This window comes from Sminthopsis crassicaudata, chromosome 2 (genome assembly GCF_048593235.1).
Source record: "Sminthopsis crassicaudata isolate SCR6 chromosome 2, ASM4859323v1, whole genome shotgun sequence".
Lineage (NCBI taxonomy): Eukaryota > Metazoa > Chordata > Mammalia > Dasyuromorphia > Dasyuridae > Sminthopsis > Sminthopsis crassicaudata.
The window spans coordinates 273145389-273168873 of record NC_133618.1 but is presented as its reverse complement, the minus strand read 5'-3'; the positions used below and the strand labels follow the sequence as shown (position 1 = coordinate 273168873).

General features: G+C 36.7%; 1 protein-coding gene across 6 annotated transcripts in view; it reads left to right on the top strand.

Annotated features, from left to right (window-relative positions):
- The window catches only part of TTBK2 (tau tubulin kinase 2), a 249379-nt gene that overhangs the window by 175948 nt on the left and 49946 nt on the right, over positions 1 to 23485 (top strand). For all 6 annotated transcript variants that reach the window (XM_074289397.1, XM_074289396.1, XM_074289395.1 and 3 more), the window contains 2 exons: positions 15642 to 15799; positions 22672 to 22888. In XM_074289397.1, coding sequence (XP_074145498.1) covers positions 15642 to 15799; positions 22672 to 22888 — 375 coding nt within the window. The remainder of the gene's footprint in view (positions 1 to 15641; positions 15800 to 22671; positions 22889 to 23485) is intronic.

The following is a 23485-nucleotide window of genomic DNA, read 5'->3' as shown; positions in this document are numbered from 1 at the left end:
AATAATGGAAACTATTTTGCCTAGTTACATGCTTAAAAAAAACCTGTTATCTTTGACAAACTGGACGGTAAACACAAAAATAGAAATATATCTCTCTGAATAGACTAAGAAATAGATTGTTTAATAACCTAATATGTAATAAAGATTTTGTGTCTCCCTAATCTTTGTGGAAAGTGGGCCACCTGGCCTGGGAAATCTCCACTCACCTGAATCTCTCTTGGGAAAACTATCTGGTCCCCACAGGAATCTCCCACTCCCGCTTGATCTGATAATCACTTTAGTGTGGAAAACAATCACTACCCTTTATTGAATTGAAAATTACACCTTCAAATTCAACTGGAGATCACTCCCTAGCCCCAGGCCATAAAAACCCAATATAATCAAAGGCAGAACCCCATACCTTTGCTAAAATTCCTTTCTGTATTTGACCCACTGGGAAGTTGTTTCTCTGTGTAAACCCATCTTTGCCAAAATCTATCTTTGCTAAACTCCTTTGGAACTAATCCTCTGGGAAGTTGTTTCTCAGTATAATAAACCAATTTTTTTGCCAAAAAACCTCCCCTGCATTAGAGACTGCAATCAAAAACATGTGAGGCTAGGCTGGGAATCTCTCACCCCTCATTTCTCACACCTCAATACTTCTATGATACAAATTTTATATTAATACATAAACCAGAATGAGGTAAAGCAAATAAAAAACATGAAAAGTTAATTTTAAAATGTTACCAAATATACTAAAATGTTAAATAAAGTATTAGCAAAGAGGTTACAACATGTTAAAAAAGATCAGTTGGAATTATACCAAGAATGTAGAGTTTGGTCAGCATATTTAAAAAAACCAAAAAAACAAAAAAACTATAACTTTAGTAGAGTGCATTAATAACAAAACTAATTAAAAGCACATGATTACATTATTACATGCTGAAAAGATATTTTGATAAATTCAGTATCTGTCTCTAGGACATTAAAAATTATAAGAATAAATAATCCTTTTCTTAATAAACTTAAAAATCTGTACTTGAGACAACATTTGTCCTTTTCTGAGGCTGGGGTTAAGTGACTTGCCCAGGGTCACACAGCTAGGAAGTGTTAAGTGTCTGAGACCAAATTTGAACTAGGGTCCTCCTATTCAGGGCTGGTGCTCTATCCACTGCGCCACCTAGCTGCCCCCTTGAGACAACATTTGTAAAGAAGAAAAATAAAGGCCTTTTCTTTAAGATTAGGGAGATAATGTCTATTATCACTACTATCCTTTGACCTTATCTGGTGCTAGTTAAATTCAGTATTGTGGTGTAGCTTTTTTGTGTATTGTTGAGATACAATATTATTCCAACATAATTATCAGCAAAACTCTGACTTTGAGTAAAGGCATCAAGAACATCAATCTAAGGAATATTAAATTCTATGAGTCTTTCCAGGTGTATAGAATGAAAAGAATCTTTGGCATTATTAATAAATATTAAGCACCTACTATGCGCCTAGGCACTGTGCTAACCATTGGGGATACACAAAGAGGCAAAAGAGATGTTTATAGCATGATCATTTTAGACAATTAGTATGGGCATTATTTTTGAATGCAAAATACAACTATATTTGATCCAAGACCAGAATTCTTTTATTCTTTAACAGAATTCTGCTATTTTCAATTCTTTCTCTTGTATCTTTTAGCCTCTAATTTCTTAGTGATTTTGGTGGTCTTTAATGAAAAGAGTTCAACTTTCTCTAATAATTGCTTTCTCTATAGACTTCTTTTTATTATAACCCCAAATTAGTTTTCATAATTACTATGCAATTTGCTTTTCTCATCAGTAAAATGAGGGTGTTGAGGTATGAGAAATGAGGGTTGAGAGATACTCTTAACAGTAACGGGGTCCCCAGGTCGGTGTCATAGATTTTTGCAAAAGAATTTGCAGCCCCAATCTGCAGGTGAGGTTTTTGGCAAAAAAAAAAAAAAAGGGGGGGGAGGAAGGTATTACAATGAGAAACTCCCTAGTGGGCTCTTCCAGATAGGAATTAGCAAAAGTTTGGGGTACAAAGTTGTTTTTTATTAGCCTTCTATGATTTGGGGCTAGGGAGCAATTAAGGGCTAATTTTTAAATCAGTAAGGGTTGTAATTGTTTTCCAGACCAAAGTGATTCACAGATTAATTGGAGGTGGGCGATTCCCTTGTGAAACCAGGTAGCTTTCCCAAGGGAGATTCAGGTGGATGGGGGGATCATTTTTAGGAATTTCCTCCAGGCTAGGTAGCCCACCCTCCACAAAGATCAGGGAACATAGTTCTTATTACATCATTTCCCCCCTCAAGCAGTCACTCCAAATTCATTTGAAACAAAGGGAGGGAGGTCTCATCTTCTGGAGCTGCTTCAAGATGACAAGGATCGTAGAGCTGTCCTTATGTTCAATGAGAGTTCAGGCCAGATGGGAAAGTGTGAGATATGAAGATGGCAGCTATAACATCTAGGAGATGTTGAGTGTCCAAGTCAGTTGCCCCATGATGTCCCATGACCTTCAAACTGAATGAGTAGTTGGAAATTCGTAGCTTGGAGCCTGGAGGAAACAAATCTCACAAGCAGATTAAAAATGGGGTAGCATCCAGGGTGGAGATGGTGACATTTGGGAATGGGACTATTTGGAACAAAAAGACCTACCCAAATTAACTACCACTACAGAGATCACTCATAGAAAGCAGAATTATTTATTAGAATCTCGAGAAGTGGACCCTATCTTGGTTTGTGAGCCAAATTCACAGCAGGAGAGAGCCACTCTTGAAAATGTTCATAGCTTTTATACATTTCAGACAAAGAACCTCCAAAATCACACCCTCTATATGTTGCAATTGGTCACATAAACCTTTATTCCCCTACTTAGTCAGTGGAATGCAGTAGACAAGGTGATATACAGCTTCTTCACCAAGTAATCCCTTCTTTGGACAATGGAATACAGTCCAGGCCTTATCTAAAATCATATGACTGGGGCCTATAGGCTTGATCTACTTTATCTAAAAGTCTCTGATCAATATGTGCTTAATCTGTAAGTTCTTCACCTTTCCACACAGGGCCTTTGCAAATAATGCATCAGGTGCCATCTATGGGCTGCCTTGAGAATGCTGTGAAGGCGCATCTAACAATCCTGAATGCCCCAACTGCCCATAGAGCTCCCTAGCTGAAAGGCTAAGAAGGAGTTAACACCCTACTGGCAAGGGCCACAGAATGATAAAGAAAGTTGGAGAGAAAATGCTAGGAGCAGAGTTCTCATCCTTGGAGTGGGAAAAAGTTAGGAAGAAGACTAGAGTGAGAGAAGGGAGGACACAGAAAATTTCACCCTTCTTTCTCCAGAGTGTTTTCAGTGGTTCTGTGGAAGAGTAGCTTCAGGTCCTCTATGGGTTCACAGGAATATTCTAAAATTTCTGAGGGAGAAGTAACAGAAGTAGCATTTTTAATCCTAGAAATATAAGTCCAGCTAGGGGACCCTTCCAGTTTGACTGGTGTTGGAATAGTCAGAATGACTTTATGTGGTCCTTTCCACTTAACTCCTAGAGGGTCAGCACCTTGAGGCTTCCAAGATTTCAAGTATACCATGTCCCCTGGATTTACAGGGAAGGCAGTCTGAGTATGAGCCCTTCTGTAGGTTTAGGGAGATGCTCATTTGCATATTCAGAAAGGGCCTTCTGGACTGTACTGAGCAATGTGGCAAACTGAGTGACCAGATGCTGTTCTGGATCTACAAGAAAGTCAGAGGTGAGGAAAAGCCTCCCCCACACACAGAAGTTCAAAGGGGCTCAGTTTAATGTTCTCCTGAGGTGAAATGCAGACTCTTAAGAAGCCCTAAGGGGAGATTTTTTCACCCAATCCTCTCCAGTCTCTAAGCAATTTAGTGAGGGTGCTTTTTCTCCACCTTCCCAGAACCCTGAGGACACCTGGCAGAGCAGAGGTGGTAGGTGATTTTGAGCACTTTGGCTACATTTTGGGTTACCTGGGAGGTGAAGGCTGGGCCATTTTCACTCTGTAAGGAGCTAGGTAGGCCAAAAAGAGGTATGATCTCTTTTAGCAAGTACTTTGAGCTTTCTCAGTCCTGCAGGAAAAGCTTCTACACAATTAATAAAGGTGTCAATAAAGACCAGAAGCAACTTGAAATTTGTGCAAGGGGGCATATGTGTAATAGGATTTGTAATAGGATTTCTCTTGTATATTTAATAGGAGAATTCTTTGCTGTCAAAAGTCCCCTTTCTTTCCATATAGCCTTATGAGCATGCAAAATATGGTCTATAATTTTCTTTCTCAGTTTTCGATCTACCTGGTTTAGGTATCAATACCATATCTGTGTCATAAAAGGAGTTTGGTAGGACTCCTTCATCCCCTATTTTTTCAAATAGTTTATATAACATTGGGGCTAATTGTTCTTTAAATGTTTGGTAGAATTCACATGTAAATCCATCTGGTCCTGGGGATTTTTTCCTGGGGAGTTGATTAATAGCTTGTTCTATTTCTTTTTCTGAAATGGGACTATTTAAGCAATTTATTTCCTCCTCTGTTAATCTAGGAAGCCTATATTTTTGGAGGAAGTCATCCATTTCACTTAAGTTATCAAATTTATTGGCATAAAGTTGGGCAAAGTAACTCCTTATTATTTCTCTAATTTCCTCTTCATTGGTGGAAAGATCCCCCTTTTCATTTGTAAGACAAACAGTTTGGTTTTCCTCTTTCCTTTTTCTGATCAGATTTACCAAAGGTTTATCTATTTTATTGGCTTTTTCATAAAACCAACTCTTGGTTTTATTTATTAATTCAATAGTGTTTTTTATTTTCAATATTATTGATTTCTCCTTTTAATTTTTGTATTTCAAGTTTGATTTTTGGTTGGGGGGTTTTAATTTGGTCTTTTTCTAGCTTTTTAAGTTGCAGGCCCAATTCATTAATCTTCTCTTTCTCTATTTTGTTCAAATAAGCCTCTAAAAGATATAAAATTTCCCCCTTATTACCGATGAGCATGCAAAATATGAAAAGCATGTTTGGAGTCCGTACAGATGTTCATTCTCATTCCCTTTCCCAATTCCAAAGTTCTGGTTAGGGCAAGAAGTTCAGTTTTCTGGGCAGAAGTCAGAGGGGGACAGTGGTTTAGCTTCTAGGGTGCCATTGAGGGTCACTATAGAATAATCTGCCTTTCTTTCCCCATTTTCAAGAAAACTGGACCCATCTGTAAACCATTCACCATCTGGGTTGTCAAGAGGAATTGTCCCTCAAGTCAGGTCAACGGGAGTAGACAGAATCTGAATCTTTCTCACAATTATGAATGATGTTTCCCAACTGAGTGTTGTCAAGGAGCAAGGTGACAGGATTAAGAGTGGGACATACCTAGAGAGTCAGGTCAGGGGTATGTAGTAGGAGAGTCTGATATCTAGTAAGCCGCTCACTAGCAAATCATTGATAACCTTTGGTTTCCAAAATGCTCTGAACTCAGTGGAGGGGTTAAAACCTCCAATAGCTGCCCTAGGGTGAGTTTTGAGGCTTCTTCAATTAGAAGGGCTGTAGCAGCCACTGCTCTAAGAGGGCCATCCTAGGGAAAGTAAGTCCAGTTTCTTTGAGAAGTAGGCAAACTTTTCTGGGATCAGGTCCAAGAACCTGAATTAAGACTCCCAGGGCCTGGCCCCACCTTAAATCTATATATGGAGTGAAAGGCTTTTCTAAATTAGGTAGAGTTGGGGCAGGGACAGAAGTCACTTTGGCTTTCAGCATCTTAAAAGCCTTGGCCTGACCAGGGCCTTGAATGGAGGTAAGGTTATGGCCCAAATATTTGACAGACTGGTGGGCAATCTGGGCTTTAGATAAGGAAACCCTGTAGCCTCAAGAGGCCAGAAAATTAAGAGTTTTTATGGCTATGTCCTAAGGAAGCCTCTCTGGTGGGGCTGCAGATCAGGATGAGACTGTTGTTAACCAGTTCCAAATCCCTTAAATCAGTGGTCCTCAAACTTTTTAAATAGGGGGCCAGTTCACTGTCCCTCAGACTGTTGGAGGGCTGGACTACAGTAAAAACAAAAGCTCACACTGTCTCCGCCTTTCAGCCCATTTGCCATAACCTGGTGGCCGCAAAAAATGTCTTCAGCGGGTGGCATCTGGCCCACGGGCTGTAGTTTGAGAACCCCTGCCTTAAATCTTTAACTAATGCTAAAAGTTTGTGCCTAAGAAATTTCTCAATCAGGGGTTGCAATCCCTCCCTAGCCTCTGCCTTCTTTGGGTATTGGTGTTTTGGGGGGAATACACTGGGGTCCATAGCCTGACTAAGGCTGGGGTGGCATGAGTGACTCACCCAAGGATTCCTTGGTCCTAAACAGAGGAATCTATTTTCTCCCAGATTTCAGCGGGAATATGGGAAGGCTTTGAAAGCACAAAAAGATTACCTGGAGATCTGAGAAGAGAAAATTGGATCCCCAATTTCACCATTAAATCACACCCTAATAAGGGAGCAGGATAGAAGGGAATAATAACAAAGGAGTGTTTAGACAACAGGTCACCAAACTGGCAATGGCAAGGCAGAGGGAAAGTCTCAAAACAGTTCTTAAATTTCCCTTCTAATCCTATTATTCTATGGGGGGAAGGGTAGCTGGGACCAGAGTGCTGAAGCAAGATAAGAGAGTCTCCTTGTAGCAAAAAGAAATACAGTGGTCTTATTGACCACATCCAGATGTTGGGCTGTCATGGTGGAGTGAGGGGAGCTTGACCAAGCCCCAAACTCTTGCTGGAGGGCAGGGCATTGGGGGGCAGCTTGTCCTCTGTGGGTAGTTTCTCCTCCAGTGCCCCTCCTGTTTGCTCTTGGGGAAAGGACCAGTGGAGTTTCTTCTGAGGACAGTTCAGGCCCAATGGCCCTGTCCATGACACTTGAAGACATGAACCCCTTTGGTTCCTGGATATGGTAGTGGCTAAAATTTGGGCCTGTTCTTCATTTTTCACTTTAACTCTGTAGTCTTCCACAATTATTAAAGACTCCAAAAGCTGTTTCTAACAGCTGAGAGGGAGAAGCTTGAGGACCCAAAGCTGACTTCTGCAGCTTCCTCCATATATCTGGAACAGATTGTTTAGGAAAGAGCAAGTTGGAGGGCATTGGTCTTAAACCCCTCAATAAACTTGGTGGGGTCCTCAGAATAATGGTTTTCCTTAGTCTAGGGAGAGATTTGACATTGAAAAAGGTATCTGTTCCCTGAGAATCTGCTGCTTTTCTCAGGGGGCAAAGGTTAGAAGGGGTGGGTGAATGGGGATCCTGAGGAGGAGGAAAAAGGGTCCCACTCCTTGTATCAGAGGGAATGAGGAGTAGGGGGTGGGGAAGTCTTAGGATCTGGTTCTAAGGGGACAGACTTGAAGAGTCCTGTCTCTGGTAAGGAAGTGGTTCTGGAAGGGATTCAAAGGCTTCCTGATAAGAATTGCATAGGAGTGCAGAGAAGGGATCCTGTGTCCCTACAGAAGTGGAAAGGAGGGGGTTATTTAAAAGGTTAGCATCTAATTTTTTTTTTTTTCTCTATTGAATTTTAGCAGCATTCTGCAGTGCTGTTTTAATTTACCAAATTTGTCTCTGTTTTTTAAGAGACAGCCTAAGGGAGAATCTTTAGGAATAGAGACAGATGGATTGTTTTTTTGTGTTTGTTTTTTTTTTTTTTAATTTTTTTTATTTTTTATTTTGCCACAAGCCTTAGATTTTCCAGATTCTCTAGCACCTTGTCCTCTCAGGGACACCTGAGAGGAAGAGAGGTGACAGAAGTTCCCCTCGTTAAGGGTATTTCTGCTAAAAGGTGCAGAAATTTGCAGTCTAGACAATCCTAGTCAAAAAAGTCTGATGAGCGTAGAGCTCCCAACTGCCCAAACCTTCCCAGATGTTTGGGTGTCCTTGCTACAGAATAGACAACAGGGGCAAGAGAAGTCTACCTCAGGCAAAATTTCCAGAATCTTCATAACAGGCCACCAAATGTTGAGGTGTGAGAAATGAGGGGTGAGAGATACCCTAACAGCAATGGGGTCCCCAGGCCAGTGTCACAGGTTTTTGCGAAAAAAAAAAAAAAATTGCAGTCCCAATCTATAGGTGAGGTTTTTTGGTTAAAAAAAAAAAAAAAAAAAAAAAAAAGTTTATTACACTGAGCAGCTACCCAGTGGGCTCTTCCAAATAGAAATTAGCAAAGGTTTATGGTACAGAGTCGTTTTTTATTAACCTTCTATAGTTTGGGGCTAGGGAGCAATTTTAAAGGCTAATTTTCAAATCAGTAAGGGTTGTGATTGTTTCCCAGACCAAAGTGATTCACAGATTAATTGGAAGTGGGCGATTCCCTTAGGAAACCAGGTAGCTTTCCCAGGGAGATTCAGATGGATGGGGATCATTTTTAGGAATTTCCTCCAGGCCATATGGCCCACCCTCCACAAAGATCAGGGAATATAGTTCTTTTACATCAAGGGGGTTGAAGTAGGTGGTAACCCAAGATCCATGTGTGATCTGCATTTGTGATTACTTTGCTTATTAAAAACAATAGAAACCTCTTTCTAGAGAATCTTATTTATATATGTAAGATTAGAAAAAGGAACAAGTGGAACTCACATTAAGTATTTCAAGTGAATCCAACTACATGTTGGACATTCCTCACTTTATGTCCTACTAGCACCTGAAGGTTATTATGTCCAGAAACTTATTTGAGCCTTATCTTTTAATGATGTACTGGCTAGATGTAGCTTGCAGTAGGTGGAGCACTAGAATTGGAGTAGACAATCTTGAGTTCAAATCAGGAATTAGCTGTGTGATCCTGGGCAAGTCATTTGACTACATCTACCTCAGTTTCCTCATCTCTAAAGTGGGAATAATAATACCTGTAGCATTTTTTAAACTGTTATCTTATTGGTTATATTTTATTTTAAATGAGTAAATAATAATAGTGTTTCACTGTTAGAGAAAAGAACAGCAAAATCCTCTTAGGAGATCCTTACTATGAGTTTCCCTGAAACATCAGGCTAGGTCATGAAATCTTTTTTTGGGGGGTTATTATTAATTTTTTTTAAAAGCTTTTATTTTCAAAACATTTACCTAAATAGTTTTCAGCATTCAGCCTTGCAAAACCTTGTGTTCCAAATTTTTTCTCCCACCCCCTTTCCTAGAGGCAAGTAATCCAATATGTGTTAAACATGTGCAGTTCTTTTATACATATTTCAACAGTTATCATGTAGCGTGTAGCACAAGAAAAATCAGATCAAAAAGGAAAAAAATGAGAAAAAAAACAAAAAGGAAGTAAACAACAAAAAAAGTGAAAATACTTTGTTGTAACCCACACTCAGTTCCCACAGTCCTCTGTCTAGGCCTGCAGCATTCTTGTGAACATAACATGAAATGTTTATGAAGCACTTTGCAAACTTTTAAAGCTCTATATAAATACTATTTTTATTATTTTTAAGTATTATCTTTATCTCCCCACCATCTTTAATTTTATTAATGGTAATATTATCCTTTAACAAACAGAGCTTTTAAATCTCTTGAGCTTCCATTTACTCCTGTGCCCTTTTTACTCCCATGAACCAAGTTGTCATTAATAAATTCTTGGTTGATACTACATCTCTAGTGTCTTGCTTCTATCCCCTTTTCCCATTATTCTTGCTTCTACCCTAATTCACATTCTCATTGCCCCTTTCCTAGAATACTGTAATGCCTCTGAATTAATATTTGTCTCTACTTTCTCCTCTGCCCCAAATCACATTAAACACTGTTGCCAGATCCATTTTCCTTAACTCCAGCTCTGATTGTAGCACTTCCCTATTTCAAAACATTTAGAATTTATTTATTGACTACTGAATAAAATCTATTCTCCTCAATCTGGGTTCATTCTAATCTTATCTGTGGTACAAACAGAGCTTGTGCTTTCTTACCTTTCTTTTAACACTGTGAAGTTCCCTAGTTTTTATTGCTAGACCCTATGCAGCCTGGGGATTAGGGTGGGATACCCATCATACATTTGTTCTAAAAAGTAGACATCAATCAAAAAGGTATTACAGGAATGCACATTTGGATCCAATTGATTCCACTGGGTCCATAGCCAACAGTTGATCTATAGTTTAATTCAGAACAGAATTGGTCTAGAGCAGAGGTATCAAGTCATAGCCCATAAAACTCCTTAGTCCTCTAGAACCAGATTAAAATGTAACTGTAAAATGTTCAACAAAATTAATTAAAATAAAATGAAATATAATGTCAATTTTGATTTTCTAAGTCAATGTGGGGCCTACTGTGATACATTTCTATTTGAATTTGACATCACTGGTCAAGAGGACTTCATGGAACCCCTCTGAGGTAATGTCAGTCTCCAGGCATAAGAATAGACTTCTTTTTGCCCAGTTAGTCCAAGAGATAAAGGAACACAGCTGAAAGAATAGTGTTGACTGGTACCAGTACCAAGTTCATTTGGCCTTATGGTTCCTTAAGCCTCTAGCCCTTCAGGTGCCATTTACTTTGGCATTTAAGAATGGTGAGAATACAGTTCTATTTGACTTGTAATTCCAAAATGAGATTTTCTTTTTCCCTTTTTGTTATTATATCTTAGTATGCAGAGCATAAGTGCAGTAAAAAATATTTCTTTCTGATAGATTATGCAAAATAATGTTTAGAAGGTAGAAAAAATTACCTTTCACTATCTGCTTCTAAAATATACCAAGGCAGCATGTTTAAATGCTTTATTGATTAATTGATTTTCTCATTATCTGAGAAATACTGAAGCCTAAATCCCCAACAAGACCTTGGGACCTTACAAATTGTTCCTGTTATTTCAGGGACATTGCTTTGTCCCGGACTAGCTTTCTTATAAGGATAAAATGGGATTCCAGACAAGTGAATATGATACAGCTATTGATTTTACTTTATCCTAAAGCTATGTGAGGCAGGCTTAGGGCTCTGATAACTCCTATTCTCCCTACACTTTAATCCCAAGCATAATTGTTACTGTAGAGAAAAAAAATGTTGAAGAATTGAATAAGCAAAATATAAGCCATTATATGATTTACAGATGCATTGGTTCTGTAAACTTTTTATAGGTAACTGCTATTTAAGGTATTTAATGGGAATTTGTTGTAGATTAGATTCATCTCATCTTATCCAAAGAACTGGCCTTTGTAGTAGATGGAAATATAAAACCTTAGTGATAGAAAGAACCTCAGACTCATCTAATCTAAAATTGTAACTGAACAAAAGCTTCTACCATCGTTATGATTCTTTGATTTTGAAAAACATTTTTGTTTTTCATTATTCTGAACTTGACAGATGCTAATAAGCCTGGTGCTCACAGTCAAAAAGGGGAAGACAACATATAAGTAGGTATTTAGAAATAAGATGATAGGGGCAGCTAGATGGCGCAGTAGATAGAGCATCTTAGTTAAGAGGACCTGAGTTCAAATTTGGCCTCACACACTTAACATTCCTAGCTGTGTGACCCTGGGTAGTCACTTAATCCCAATTGCCACAGCAAAAAAAGAAGAAAGAAAAGAAAAGAAAGATGATAAATCAGACATTATATTAGAGGGAAGGCATTAATATTAAAGAGGACTGAGACAGACTTCTTGAAGAAGGTAGAATTTTAACTAAGATTCTTCTTTAAGATTTTAAGATGTATATGCTATACTAATGTTGCCGTAACTGCTATATCTCTCTAATTGACAAAAGATTAAGAGATTACTTACTAAGGAAGTTTCTTGGCTTTTTTGGCCTTCTTATAATGATGATTGCTTTACATGAATTAAATGATGTTAATCCTGGGGGAACAAACTGCTACAAATATTTTTATAAATTCTTTTTTTAAATTTAAATTTAAAATTAAAATTTTTAAATTAAAAGTTTTAAAAAATCTCTTTTGGTATTCATGCTTAATGGTAGCATTATTAGGTCAAAGGATATACATGATTTTATAATCCTTTGGGCATAGATCACATCTTTTGACCCTTTATCAACTGGTGACTTACTAATTTTTTTATAAGACTCCCTATACATTTGAGAAATGAGACCTTCATCAGAGAAATTTGCATCAAAATTCTTTTCATAATTATTGTTGCTTAACTGTATTTTCCGCATTTATTCTATTCTCTTTCTTTTTACCCTATTCCTCTTTAAAAGTGTTTTGCTTCTGACCAACCCCTCCCCTAATGTGCCCTCTCTTCTGCCGCCCTCCCCTCTTTTAATTTCCCCTTCCCCTCCTATTTTCTTGCTGGGTAAAACAGATTTCTATATCCATATTAATTGTATATGTTATTTCTTCTTTGAGTCAATTCTAATGAAAATAAGGTTTACTCACTGACCCTCTCCTTCTTTGCTTCCCCTTCACTTAAAAGCTTTTTCTTTTCTCTTTTATGGAAGATAATTTATACCATTCCACCCCTCCTTTTCTCTTTCTCCTAGTACCTTCCTCTCTTATCTCTTCATTTTATTTTATTTCTTAGATATTATCCCTTCATGCTTAACTCACTCCTGTGCTCTCTTATCTATATATACTCCTTCTAACTGCCATAATAATGAGAAAGTGCATAAGAATTATAAGAGTTATCTTCCCATCCAGGAATGTAAATAGGTGGATCTTGTTAAGTACTCTATGATTTCCCTTTCCTGATTACTTCCTTATGTTTCTTCTAAATCCAGTGTTTGAAAATCAAATTTTCTATTCCGCTCTGGTCTTTTCATCATGAATGCTTGAAAGACCTCTGTTTCATTGAATGTGAGCTTTTTCCCCCTAAAGAATTATACCCAGTTTTGCTTGGGTAGATGATTCTTGGTTGTAATCCTAACTCCATTGCTCTCCAGAATATTATATTCCGAGCCCTCTGGTCCTTTAATATAGAAGTTGCTAAATCTTGTGTTATTCTGACTGTAGATCCACTATATTTGAATTGTTTCTTTTTGGATGCTTGCAGTATTTTCTCTTTGACCTGGGAGTTCCAGAATTTGGCTGTAATATTCCTGGAAGTTTTCATTTGGGGATCTCTTTCAGGAGAGGATCAGTGAATTTTTTCAATTTCTATTTTACCCTCTGGTTTTATAGTATCAGGATGGTTTTCCTATATAATTTCTTGAAAGATAAATAGATATTGAGACTTTTTTTTAAGAAGGACTTTCAGATAGGCCAACAATTTTTAAATTCTTCTAAATCTATTTTCCATGGTAGTTATTTTTCCAGTGAGATATTTCATATTTTTCTACTTTTTCATTTTTTTTTTTGGTTTTGTTTTCTTGTATCTTGATTTTTCATAAAGTCATTAGCTTCCTTTTTGCTCAATTCTAATTTTTAAGGAATTATTTTCTTTAGTGACTTTTGTTACTTCTTTCCTATTTGGCCAATTTTGTTTTTTTAAGGCATTCTTGTCATTTGCTTTTTGTATTTCCCTTTGCATCACTCCCATTGCTCTTTCTACTTTTTCTGTTACCTGTTACTTGATACACTCAAAATCCCTTTTGAACTCTTCAGTGGCCTGAAACCAATTATTATTTTTTTCTTGGGAGCTTTGGATGTAGGAGCTTTGACTTTGCTATCATCTGAGTGTGTATTTTGATCTTCCTTGTCAACAACATAGTAACTTTCTATGGTCTTTGTTGTTTGCTCATTTTTCCAGCTTATTAGTTGGGCACTTTTCCAAGAGAGAGTGTGTAATGTCTCAAGTTTTCAGGGGTTTTGTGCAGCTGGTTTCAGAGATCCTTCCTGAACTGTGAACCCAACATTGCTACCTAGATGTGATTATGGGCAAAGCAACAGAATCCTGCCTCAATGCTGTCAAAGAGATCCCTGCAGTCTCTCTCTGACCAACTGTTACAGCCCCTTCTCTCGCCACTTGTGTGCTAAGATCACCAAAAGCTGCAGCAATCACTGCCCAGTCTACCACAGTGCTGTTGGTGAGCTGTTGATTCACTGTTCCCAAAGCCCGATCTAAAGCCAGGGCTCTCCTCACACTCTACTATGCCAAACCTTTCCTGCTGAGTTGTCCTTGGCCTCTATGGATTGAAAGGTCTGGAAATCACTGCTACTACTGCCAATTTAGAGGCTTTGTAGCCTGTTCCTGATTTTCTGGGGTTCCAGGCTATGCTGATACTCTTGTAGTCCAGACTACTTCCTACTTCCAACTTTCTGTGCCACTTACAGCTGGAAAATTGATCTACTCCATCTTTTTGAGGGTTTTGATGCTCTAAAATTTGCTTAATCATTATTTAAAGGTACTTGGAGGGGTTTGGAAGAACTTGGTAAAGTCCCTACTTTTATTCCATCGTTTTGGCTCTGCTTCCCTGTTTGTTTATTTTAAAGGATAAGAAGAATCTCAGGCAGGTTTATAGCCAGTATCTTCACAAGACTCTGAATACGTGCCTGAATTTAGATAAATGCATTCTCCAAGTTGAAGAGTAGGATTGCAACCAAAGAGGGATCCTGTTCTTTGTATTTTGTGCTGAGTTATTTGGATATGAGACTACACGTAATCATTTATTAAAGCTTATTGAATTAGAAAATTACAAACTAAATTTTAAAAAGTTATTGTCACTGCTGTGTTTAGGATGGATTAGAGTATCCCTTTATTAGAAAAATAGACCAATCTGGAGACAAGGAAGAAAAAAGTAGGAAGTTGCTATAGAAGATACAGAGACAAAGTAAGGCCCTGAAAATTTGATCCTAATAGGAAACTCTGTGTATGTGTAAAAAAGAAACCACAAAATCAGAAAGTCAATGACTTGAGAAGTGATCAAAGCATAAAAAAGTGAAATAAAGATAGAAATCTGGCAGGAGAAGAAAAAAAAATACTATGTGATGACTAAGTTGCTCATGGAGAAGAGAGAAAAAATGAATTAAAAGAAAATTTAAAAGGGGGGGGGGAGGAATGACCAAATATGATAGGAAAAGTGGAGTTCAGGAACTCTATTCTATAATTAGATTTGGTGATGTAGTGCTTACTAGCATCCACTATACTCAAAGAAAAAGATGCTGGAGAAAGAGAATAAAAGATGAAGAGTAGGTTTAGGAATCAGAATAGATGCTCATGTCATATTATATATAAGAATATATGCTCATGTCATTATTATATATATAAGAATAACAGAAGTTGACTATCAAATTCTTTAGAATGGATACTTGACAGATTAAATGAAGTGAATATGAAAAAAGAATAAACATAGACCTGGGAATATTGGACACTATCACAGGTTTTTAAAAAATGTCTTTAAAAAGAGATTTTTGAAAAAAGGAGTTTTCTTATTTATTTTTTTAATTAAAAATTTTTATTTACCAGATATATGCATGGGTAAATTTACAACATTGACAATTGCCAATTTTTCCCCTCTCTCCCCCTCCCCCGATGGCATTTTGACCAATACATGTCAAATATGCTAGAGTATAAATTAAATACAATATAAAAAGGAGTTTTCTGAAACTTTTAAGACTTATTTGTGAACCAAATCTGTATTAACCTAACCTAAAGAAATAAAAATATTTTTGTTATTAAGATCATCAATGGGGTGTCTGTTGGAACATGTTTATTTAAATTAAAGCTTATTAGAAAATCAAATGATGAATCTGTCTTTCTTGCTCCTTAAAAAACTGAAGCAGCATTGTAATTATTGTTGGCTTACTCAGTGTTTTATTTTTTTCTTGTTTTTTATGCATGTGAATTTAGCTTCTTACATCCGTGTTTGACAACAGCATCAAGACTTTTGGAGTAATTGAGAGTGATCCTTTTGACTGGGAGAAGAGTGGAACTGATGGCTCCCTAACAACAACCACAACTTCCACAACCCCTCAGTTACATACTCGCTTAACACCGGCTGCAATTGGGTATGTCCTGAACAGTTCATTCCCCAATGTGTCACCTTCAAACCATTCAGCAGCAGCAGAAATGTCCAAAGATTTATCCAAATTCTCTCTTCAGGGACCTCAGCACCAAAAAATAGGAGAAACACAATGGGGTTTCCCTGAATTCTGTACTGCTCTTGTCCATTCCTTAGATTGGTGCTACTTTTCTAATAAAGTGACAATAGCCTGCCCTGTGAAGTAGGAGTTAAGGAATTATATATTTTAACATATTTAACATGTATTGGATTACCTGCCATCTAGGGGAAGGGGGTGGGGGAAAAGAGGGGAAAATTTGAAACACAAGGTTTTGCAAGGGTCAATGTTGAAAAATTACCCATGCATATATTTTGTAAATAAAAAGCTTTAATAATAAAAAAAAAAAATTTGGAACACAAGATTTTGCAAGGATGAATGTGGAAAGTTACACATATGTTTTGAAAATAAAAGGCTTTATGTTAAACAAAAATAAAGTTTACTCTTGGAACCCCCCCCAAAAAAGGAATTATATGACTTGATGATTCTCAACCTCTTGACAAGTGTTCTTCAAAATGAGAAAGAACCTTTGCTATAGCTAGCTCATACCTAGTGGATAATGTATAGGTCTCTGGAGAATATAATAAGCAGTAATTTTTTTTTGATGTGCATAGTTTAATGACTTTTTCTCAAATACAAATTAACTTCCAAAATGGATGAAGACCATTTCACATGTTGATTCCCTTGTTTAAATGTAACCTTCTTGAAGAACGGACTCTAAATCCACATTCCTTGGTAATAGTGCTTCATATCCTACAAGTCCTACTGCCTAGCCTAACTCTATCATTATCATTGAGAGAATAATCACTATGAAGAAATATCCTATCACCAAGGCCAGCTAACTAACTTCTAAAAGAAAGTAAATCTAAAAGCTCTTGAAATGACAAAGTTTCCTTCTCCCCTTCATTCCCCCACTGGTCTTACTTCCAGGCCAGTTACCATAGCCATCTTCCCCAGAAGCAATCTTTGTGTAGATGAGGCCTGGCAAGTGCTTCTGTGGGTGATGCAACCTTTATGCATCTACCTGCCACAGTTACTGAGAGCCTGGAAAAGTAAGTAAAATGCACTGTTAAATGGTTCAATGATTAATGTTAAAAAAAAGGATATGACTAGTTTTCCTACTTGATTTGTACCTGAAATTTCTTATACTGTCTCTCTCCATTAGAATGGGAACTTCTTAAGACCACTAACTGTCTCTGAATAAGCAGTAATATTAATGAATTTTTGTTCATTGTTATTGCTGGTTATTGGGGCCACAAATGCCACATGGGCCTGTAAAAATAGTTTGCCTGATTTTTGAAGGGTGGGGATAATTTTGGTCTTTGGTCTATTATACTTTTCTAGCCTTCTTTTTCTTTCTTTTTCCTCTTCTCTGCTACAACTGTGCCACATGAATTTTCTTCCATTTGTCTTGTCATCACCCTTCTCTCCCCTTTCTTTTTTTAATCCTCTTTAGTCTTGTAGGAGAAAATGCACTGTGCCCCAAAAGTTTTGTTGCAATTTCAAGCTCTCAAAGTTTGTAGACCCATTCTGTGGGTAGAAGCTTTCCCCTTACTTTGCACAGTGCATAGACAGTGCTATTCATATCGGTTTAATAGCTACATTTCACCTCATGCCCATTTTTTTCATTTACTAGTATTTTATTTTTCTAATTACATGTAAAGATAGTTTTCAACATTCATTTTTGTAAGATTCTGAGTTCTAAATTATTTTCTCCCTCTCTTCCTTACCTTCCCCCCCTCCCCAAGACAGCAATAGGTTAAACATGTACAATCATTTTAAACTTATTTCCATATTAGTCATATTGTGAGAGAAAAATCAAAACAAAAACTATGAGAAAGAAAAAGCATATCTCCAAAAGGTGAAAATAGTATGCTTTGATCTGCATTCAGTCTTCACAGTTCTCCCTCAGGATGCAGATGCCATTTTCCATCCCAAGTTTGCATACATGTGAAATCATGTAAAACATTTGTATATTAGACATATTGCATAAAAAATTAAAGCAAAAGAATTATATTTCGGTTTCTACTGTCAGTTTTCTGTCAGTTCTATATGTCAGTTCTCTCTGGAGGTGAATAACTTTTTTTCATAATGAATCCTTTGGGATTATCTTAGATTATTGTATTGATTAAAGTAGCCAAGACTTCACAATTGATCATCATTACAGCAGTGCTATCAGTATGCACAATGATCTTTTGGTTCTTCTCACTTCACTTTGTATCATTTCCCATACATCTGGCCTTTTTTTTTTTCTGAAACCATCACTCATCATTTCTTATAGCATAGCAGTACTCCATCCCAGTCATATGTCACACCTTGTTTAGCCATTGCTCCTCAATTCTTTGCCACCACAAAAAGAGCTGTTATATTTTTGTACATATAAATCATTTTCTTTTGTTCTCTTTGGGGTACAGACCTAGTAGAGGCATTACTGGGTCAAAGGGTATGCACAGTTTTATAGCCCTTTGGACATAGTTCCAGATTGTTCTTCAGAATGATTGGAGCAGTTCGCAACTCTTCTAGCAGTTAGATCATTAATATTACCTGTTTTTCCTCTTCTCCTCCAGAATTTGTCATTTGACCTGGGAGCTCTAGAATTTGGCTATAACATTCGTGGGAGTTCTTATTTTGGGATCTTTTTCAGATGTTTGGTGGATTTCTTTAGTTGCCATTTTACCCTCTGGTTCTAAGATATCAGGGCAGTTTTCCTTGATAATTTCTTGAAAGGCAATATCTTGGCTTTTTCTTCATGACTTTAAGGTAATCCAGTAATCCTAAAGTTCTCTCTTTTTGTTTTATTTTCTAGGTCAGTTGTTTTTTCCAATGATATTTCAAATTCTGTTTTTTCCCTTTTCTTCTTCTTTTTCTTTTTTCCTTCTATTTTTTTATTCATTCTTTTGACTTTGTTTTATTATCTCTTAAAGTCTCATGGAATCATTATCATCATTTTTAAAGAATTATTTTCTTCAGTAAATTTGTATATCTCCTTTTCTATTTGGCCTATTCTGTATTTTAAGGTGATAGTTTCCTCAGTGTTTTTGTGCCTCTTTTTCCAAGGTATTATTTTCTTGCATCACTCTTATTTCTTTTCCCATTTTTCCTCTACTAATCTTATCTCTTAAATGCTTCAAGAATCTTACTGGACTTGGGTCCAATTAGTATTTTTCTTTGAGGCTTTACTTTTAGCCCTTTTCTTCTAGATGTATGCCTTGGTCTTCTGCCACTCTTGTAGTTATTATGGTCACACATTCTTTTGTTGTTGTTGTTTGTTCATTTCTCCCAAACTATATCTTCATTTTGAACTTTAGGTTAAAGATGAATTATGTTCACCTGAGATTAGGCTGGTACTGTCCTAAGCTTCAGGATTTCTCATGCTGCAACCATGAGAGTTAACTCTGGTGGTCTGCAAGTTTTCAGTGCTTGGTGTAGTCTGGAGAGAAGTGTAGTCATTGCTCTGGCCTTTATCCAGGAGGCCCCCTGCTCCTACGAGTGTTCTCTTGGCTCCCTTGTCCTCTGCTCCCTTGTGATTGATCACAAGTGTTCCTCTCTGTCCTGAACTTTAATCCAGAATTATATATGGGCAATAGTTGCTCATTGCATACATAACAGCAAAGGGGTCCTCTGTAATCTTATTCTGACCAGTTGTCTGACCCTCTAATCATCACTGTGCTAAAAGCTCCTGAAACTGCTGCTGCTGCTGCTACTATCATGGCCACTTCCAAAAACTATGACTGGTGCTCCTGCCATGCTCTAGACTGGACTTTCTATTTTTCCTTGCACTGGAAAAACCTTTCCCTTTTTTCTTTTATTGACTCTGCTACTCACAATTTTATTTGAAACATTATTTTAAAGTTTTTCAGAGGGAGACTTCACCTGTGTCTCAGTTTGTACAGCCATCATGGCTCTGTCTCCCATTGAGATGAGGCTCATTTTAAAAAAGAAGGAAAAAATTGGGGGAAGAATTAGAGTTTTCTAGAGTTATCAGAAATTCAAGTGATGAAGGGATAAAGTAGAAATTCTCACTAAGAAAAATCTGTCAACATTCAGATAGTAATAATATATTGAGAAAATAGAAAAAAAAATAAGTTGAAAAATAAGATAATGGGAGAAGAAAATATTAAGTAGAGAAGTGGAAGAGGGTACATTAAAATAAACAAGAGTATGTAATTACCAATTTTTCTACTTTATTTTCCTTGGTTTAAATCTCAATCTCTCTCTCTCCTCTCTCCTTTCTCTCTCTCTCTCGTCTCTCCTCTCTCCTCTCTCCTCTCTCCTCTCTCCTCTCTCCTCTCTCCTCTCTCCTCTCTCCTCTCTCCTCTCTCTAACTTAGGTCTTCCAGAATATAATGTTTTTCATCTTTTATCCTTCATACTTAGTACAGTGATTTCCACACAGTAAATTATACTGGGAATAGCACTGAATTTAAAAACTTAATCCTGCCTCTGTTGCTTACTTCTTATATGACTGGCCAACTTAATCAGCCATTCTGTGCTTCAGTTTTCCCAAAAGTAACATGAAGATGGCTGGATCTTTAAGTCTAAGACTCCAAGTCTAATTTCTGTAATCTGGAGGCCATAGAATTGTAGGATTTAACACTGCAAAGGGCTTACAGCCCAATTCCTTAGTCTTATAAATGAGGACAGTTCAGGCTTAAAGAGGTTATGTGACTTGTAATAAGTAAAAGAGTCATGGTTCATTTGATGTCTTCTCATTCAGGACTTCAATCCATTACCTTTACCACCAAATTCCATTTTCACTTCCTTCCCCACCCTGTTATATCACATTCATGCACCAATAAATCCAAATCACATATTCATGTACTCACCTATGGCATATATTCTTTTTTATTTTACTTCTATTCTCTTATTTCTTGAACATAACCAAAACTTTGCTTCTATTAAGTCTTTGAATTCAAATTTAGAGAGAATTTTGAGCAAAGGTGCTATATTGTTATAAAATGATGGGTTAAAAAAGGATTGTGAAGAGGGCTATAGGAAGTGAGGGTAAATGGGCTTCTGGAGGGATTGGATAGAGAGAAGAGTCCCAGTGTGACATCATCATCTCAGAGGTGTGGATGGAATGAGAGGAATGGCTGGGGGGAAAACAAGAATGAAGGTAGAGAGATTTCTTATGCCTGGAAAGAAAAAAAAGTAAGGATAGTGTGAGGAGAGCCATAGCTTAATGGACTCAAAATGCTAGTGTAGAAGTATGGGCATATTTGCCAAAGAAACAATGTTTTTTGTGGCTACAGAGGAATCAGAGGCTCAGCTTTTAGGTTTTCAGAGATGCAAATAAAGAGCAGATGAATGAAGATTTAGCCAAGATTGTAGAAAATGTTAGTGAACACATTAATTTAAACTCAGTAGCCATTAAACAGATTTTGCTTATATGCAGCTAATTAATTTTTATATAGTTTCCAAACTATATTTGGAATTAATTCTTTAGAATCTTTATTTGAAATAAATTTAACTGCTTCAAGCTAAATGGGTATTGAATGTTTTTTGAAGCCTCTTTTATCTAGCTTAGAAATATTGATTGACAGACTTATTCTCTGTCAAAGCTAAGGGCTGCAAGGTCTTTAATTGAGATTAGTCTTTTCTTTGTACACAACTTTTGGAATTTGAACTTCTATTGAGAAAAAGGCTTCAATGTGTGGGATTAGCCTATCTATGGAGGGGACTGTACTGAAAATAGACTAAAGACTGTTAGTTCATAGAGCTCTGATGTCAAATTGCTAAATTTGAGTAGCAGTAAGATGGTGTGGAAAAAACTGAACTTGGGCTACTAAATATTGATTCTGTCATTTGCTTTGAGCAGGTCACACTTACTCTGATCCTGTTTTCTCATTAATAAAATTAAGATATTGAACTAGGCAATATTTTAGATTCCTTTCCAGTTTTTAGATTCTATAATTGTATTATCCTAAAATGAAGTCACATAGAACATTACAGGATGCCTATACGAAATAAGATGTTCTTGTGATATGTTCTTATGATAACTACATGTTGTTTGGCCATTATCCCCATGATCTGGTGAAGGATCTGCTTCTATTTCTAGACTTTTAAAAATTACTACCCAGAAAACAGTGCAACTTTTTTTTGCTAAGTACTTGTTCCCAGGCAACAATATTTTAAGAATACCTGATATAGTCAGTTAGGTGTTATTAAAAGAAAAAAGAAATAGAAGACCTGACCACAGCCTTGACAGATTAATAGTCATAATTATAAAGGACCAACTCCTTAAAAGATAGATAAGCACAAAGAAACAGTAAACAAGTTCCAGGAAATCATGATATAGAATAGTGGTTCTAGGCTTTTCTCTAGTTTATACAAATCATATCCTATAAATGTCTGAATTCGTATGACTTGCAGAAAGGTGTTATCAAACATTTATGCAAGTAATTTTAGTGTTTTGCATAGTATATGATTGTGATTGCACTTACATTGAACTCATTCTGCTTATAACAATCTTTTCCTGATTCTTGGGAAAATTACAAATAATTAAGAATTCATTTTAATTGATAAAGGTTTTTCTTGATTAATATGATAAATAATATTTCTAATTTAACTTTTATTAAATCATATTAAGTCAATAGAATATTTTATTTAGAAATCATGTGAAAGAATTCTAGTTGAAATTTGAAGTCTTCTTGCCAAACATGGGCAAAGGTTGACTTTCTAAAAACTCTTATTTTGTTTTTCATAGTTGTAAGTATATGTAAACGTTATTAAAATCCAGGAATCAGATGCAGAAGAATCTCATAGTACTTTTATTTCTATGCTGATTACAAATCTTAACTCTTTCTTTCCCATCCTGTATAGAATTGCAAATGCCACCCCTATCCCGGGAGACTTACTTCGAGAAAATACAGATGAGGTATTTCCAGATGAACAACTCAGTGATGGAGAGAATGGTATTCCTGTTGGTGTATCACCAGATAAACTTCCTGGATCTGTAGGACACCCTCGTCCTCAGGAGAAGGATGTCTGGGAAGAAATGGATGTTAACAGGAACAAGATAAAACTGGGGATCTGTAAAGTATGTACCTCTTAAACATGTTCCTTCCTGTGCTCTTAACTGCATTTATCTTCTTAGCAGAATATAGCTTGATTAATATTAGTATTTAGAAGCATTCAGAATAGCTAGCATTTTATGGACATTTTAATACTAGTAATCTGTGCTTCTGTAGCATATTTTATGCAGACTTTTCACTTTGCCAAATTAAACATTAATTTTTTATCTTGGCTATGTGAGAAAAGTGAGATTATATATTTTTTACAGACAAAAATGCTTAAAGAAAAAAATGAACCTTTCTGAACATTATTAAGATCCTAATCCTTCTGCCACACTGGTGGAATGGTAATTATAAACTTAACTATTGCCTCTCCCAAGTGAGGCAAGATCTTGACCACATGTAGACACCATTGGAATAGGTGTGGGTAGCAGTGAATGTTCACTAACTATTGAATCTGAAATCAGGGGAAATGAAACATACTAACCTATCTAACATAATTGGAATGTGTATTGATATTACCTACTGTAAAATCTTTTTTTTTTTTTCCCCTGAGGCTGGGGTTAAGTGACTTGCCCGGGTCACACAGCTAGGAAGTGTTAAGTGTCTGCGATCAGATTTGA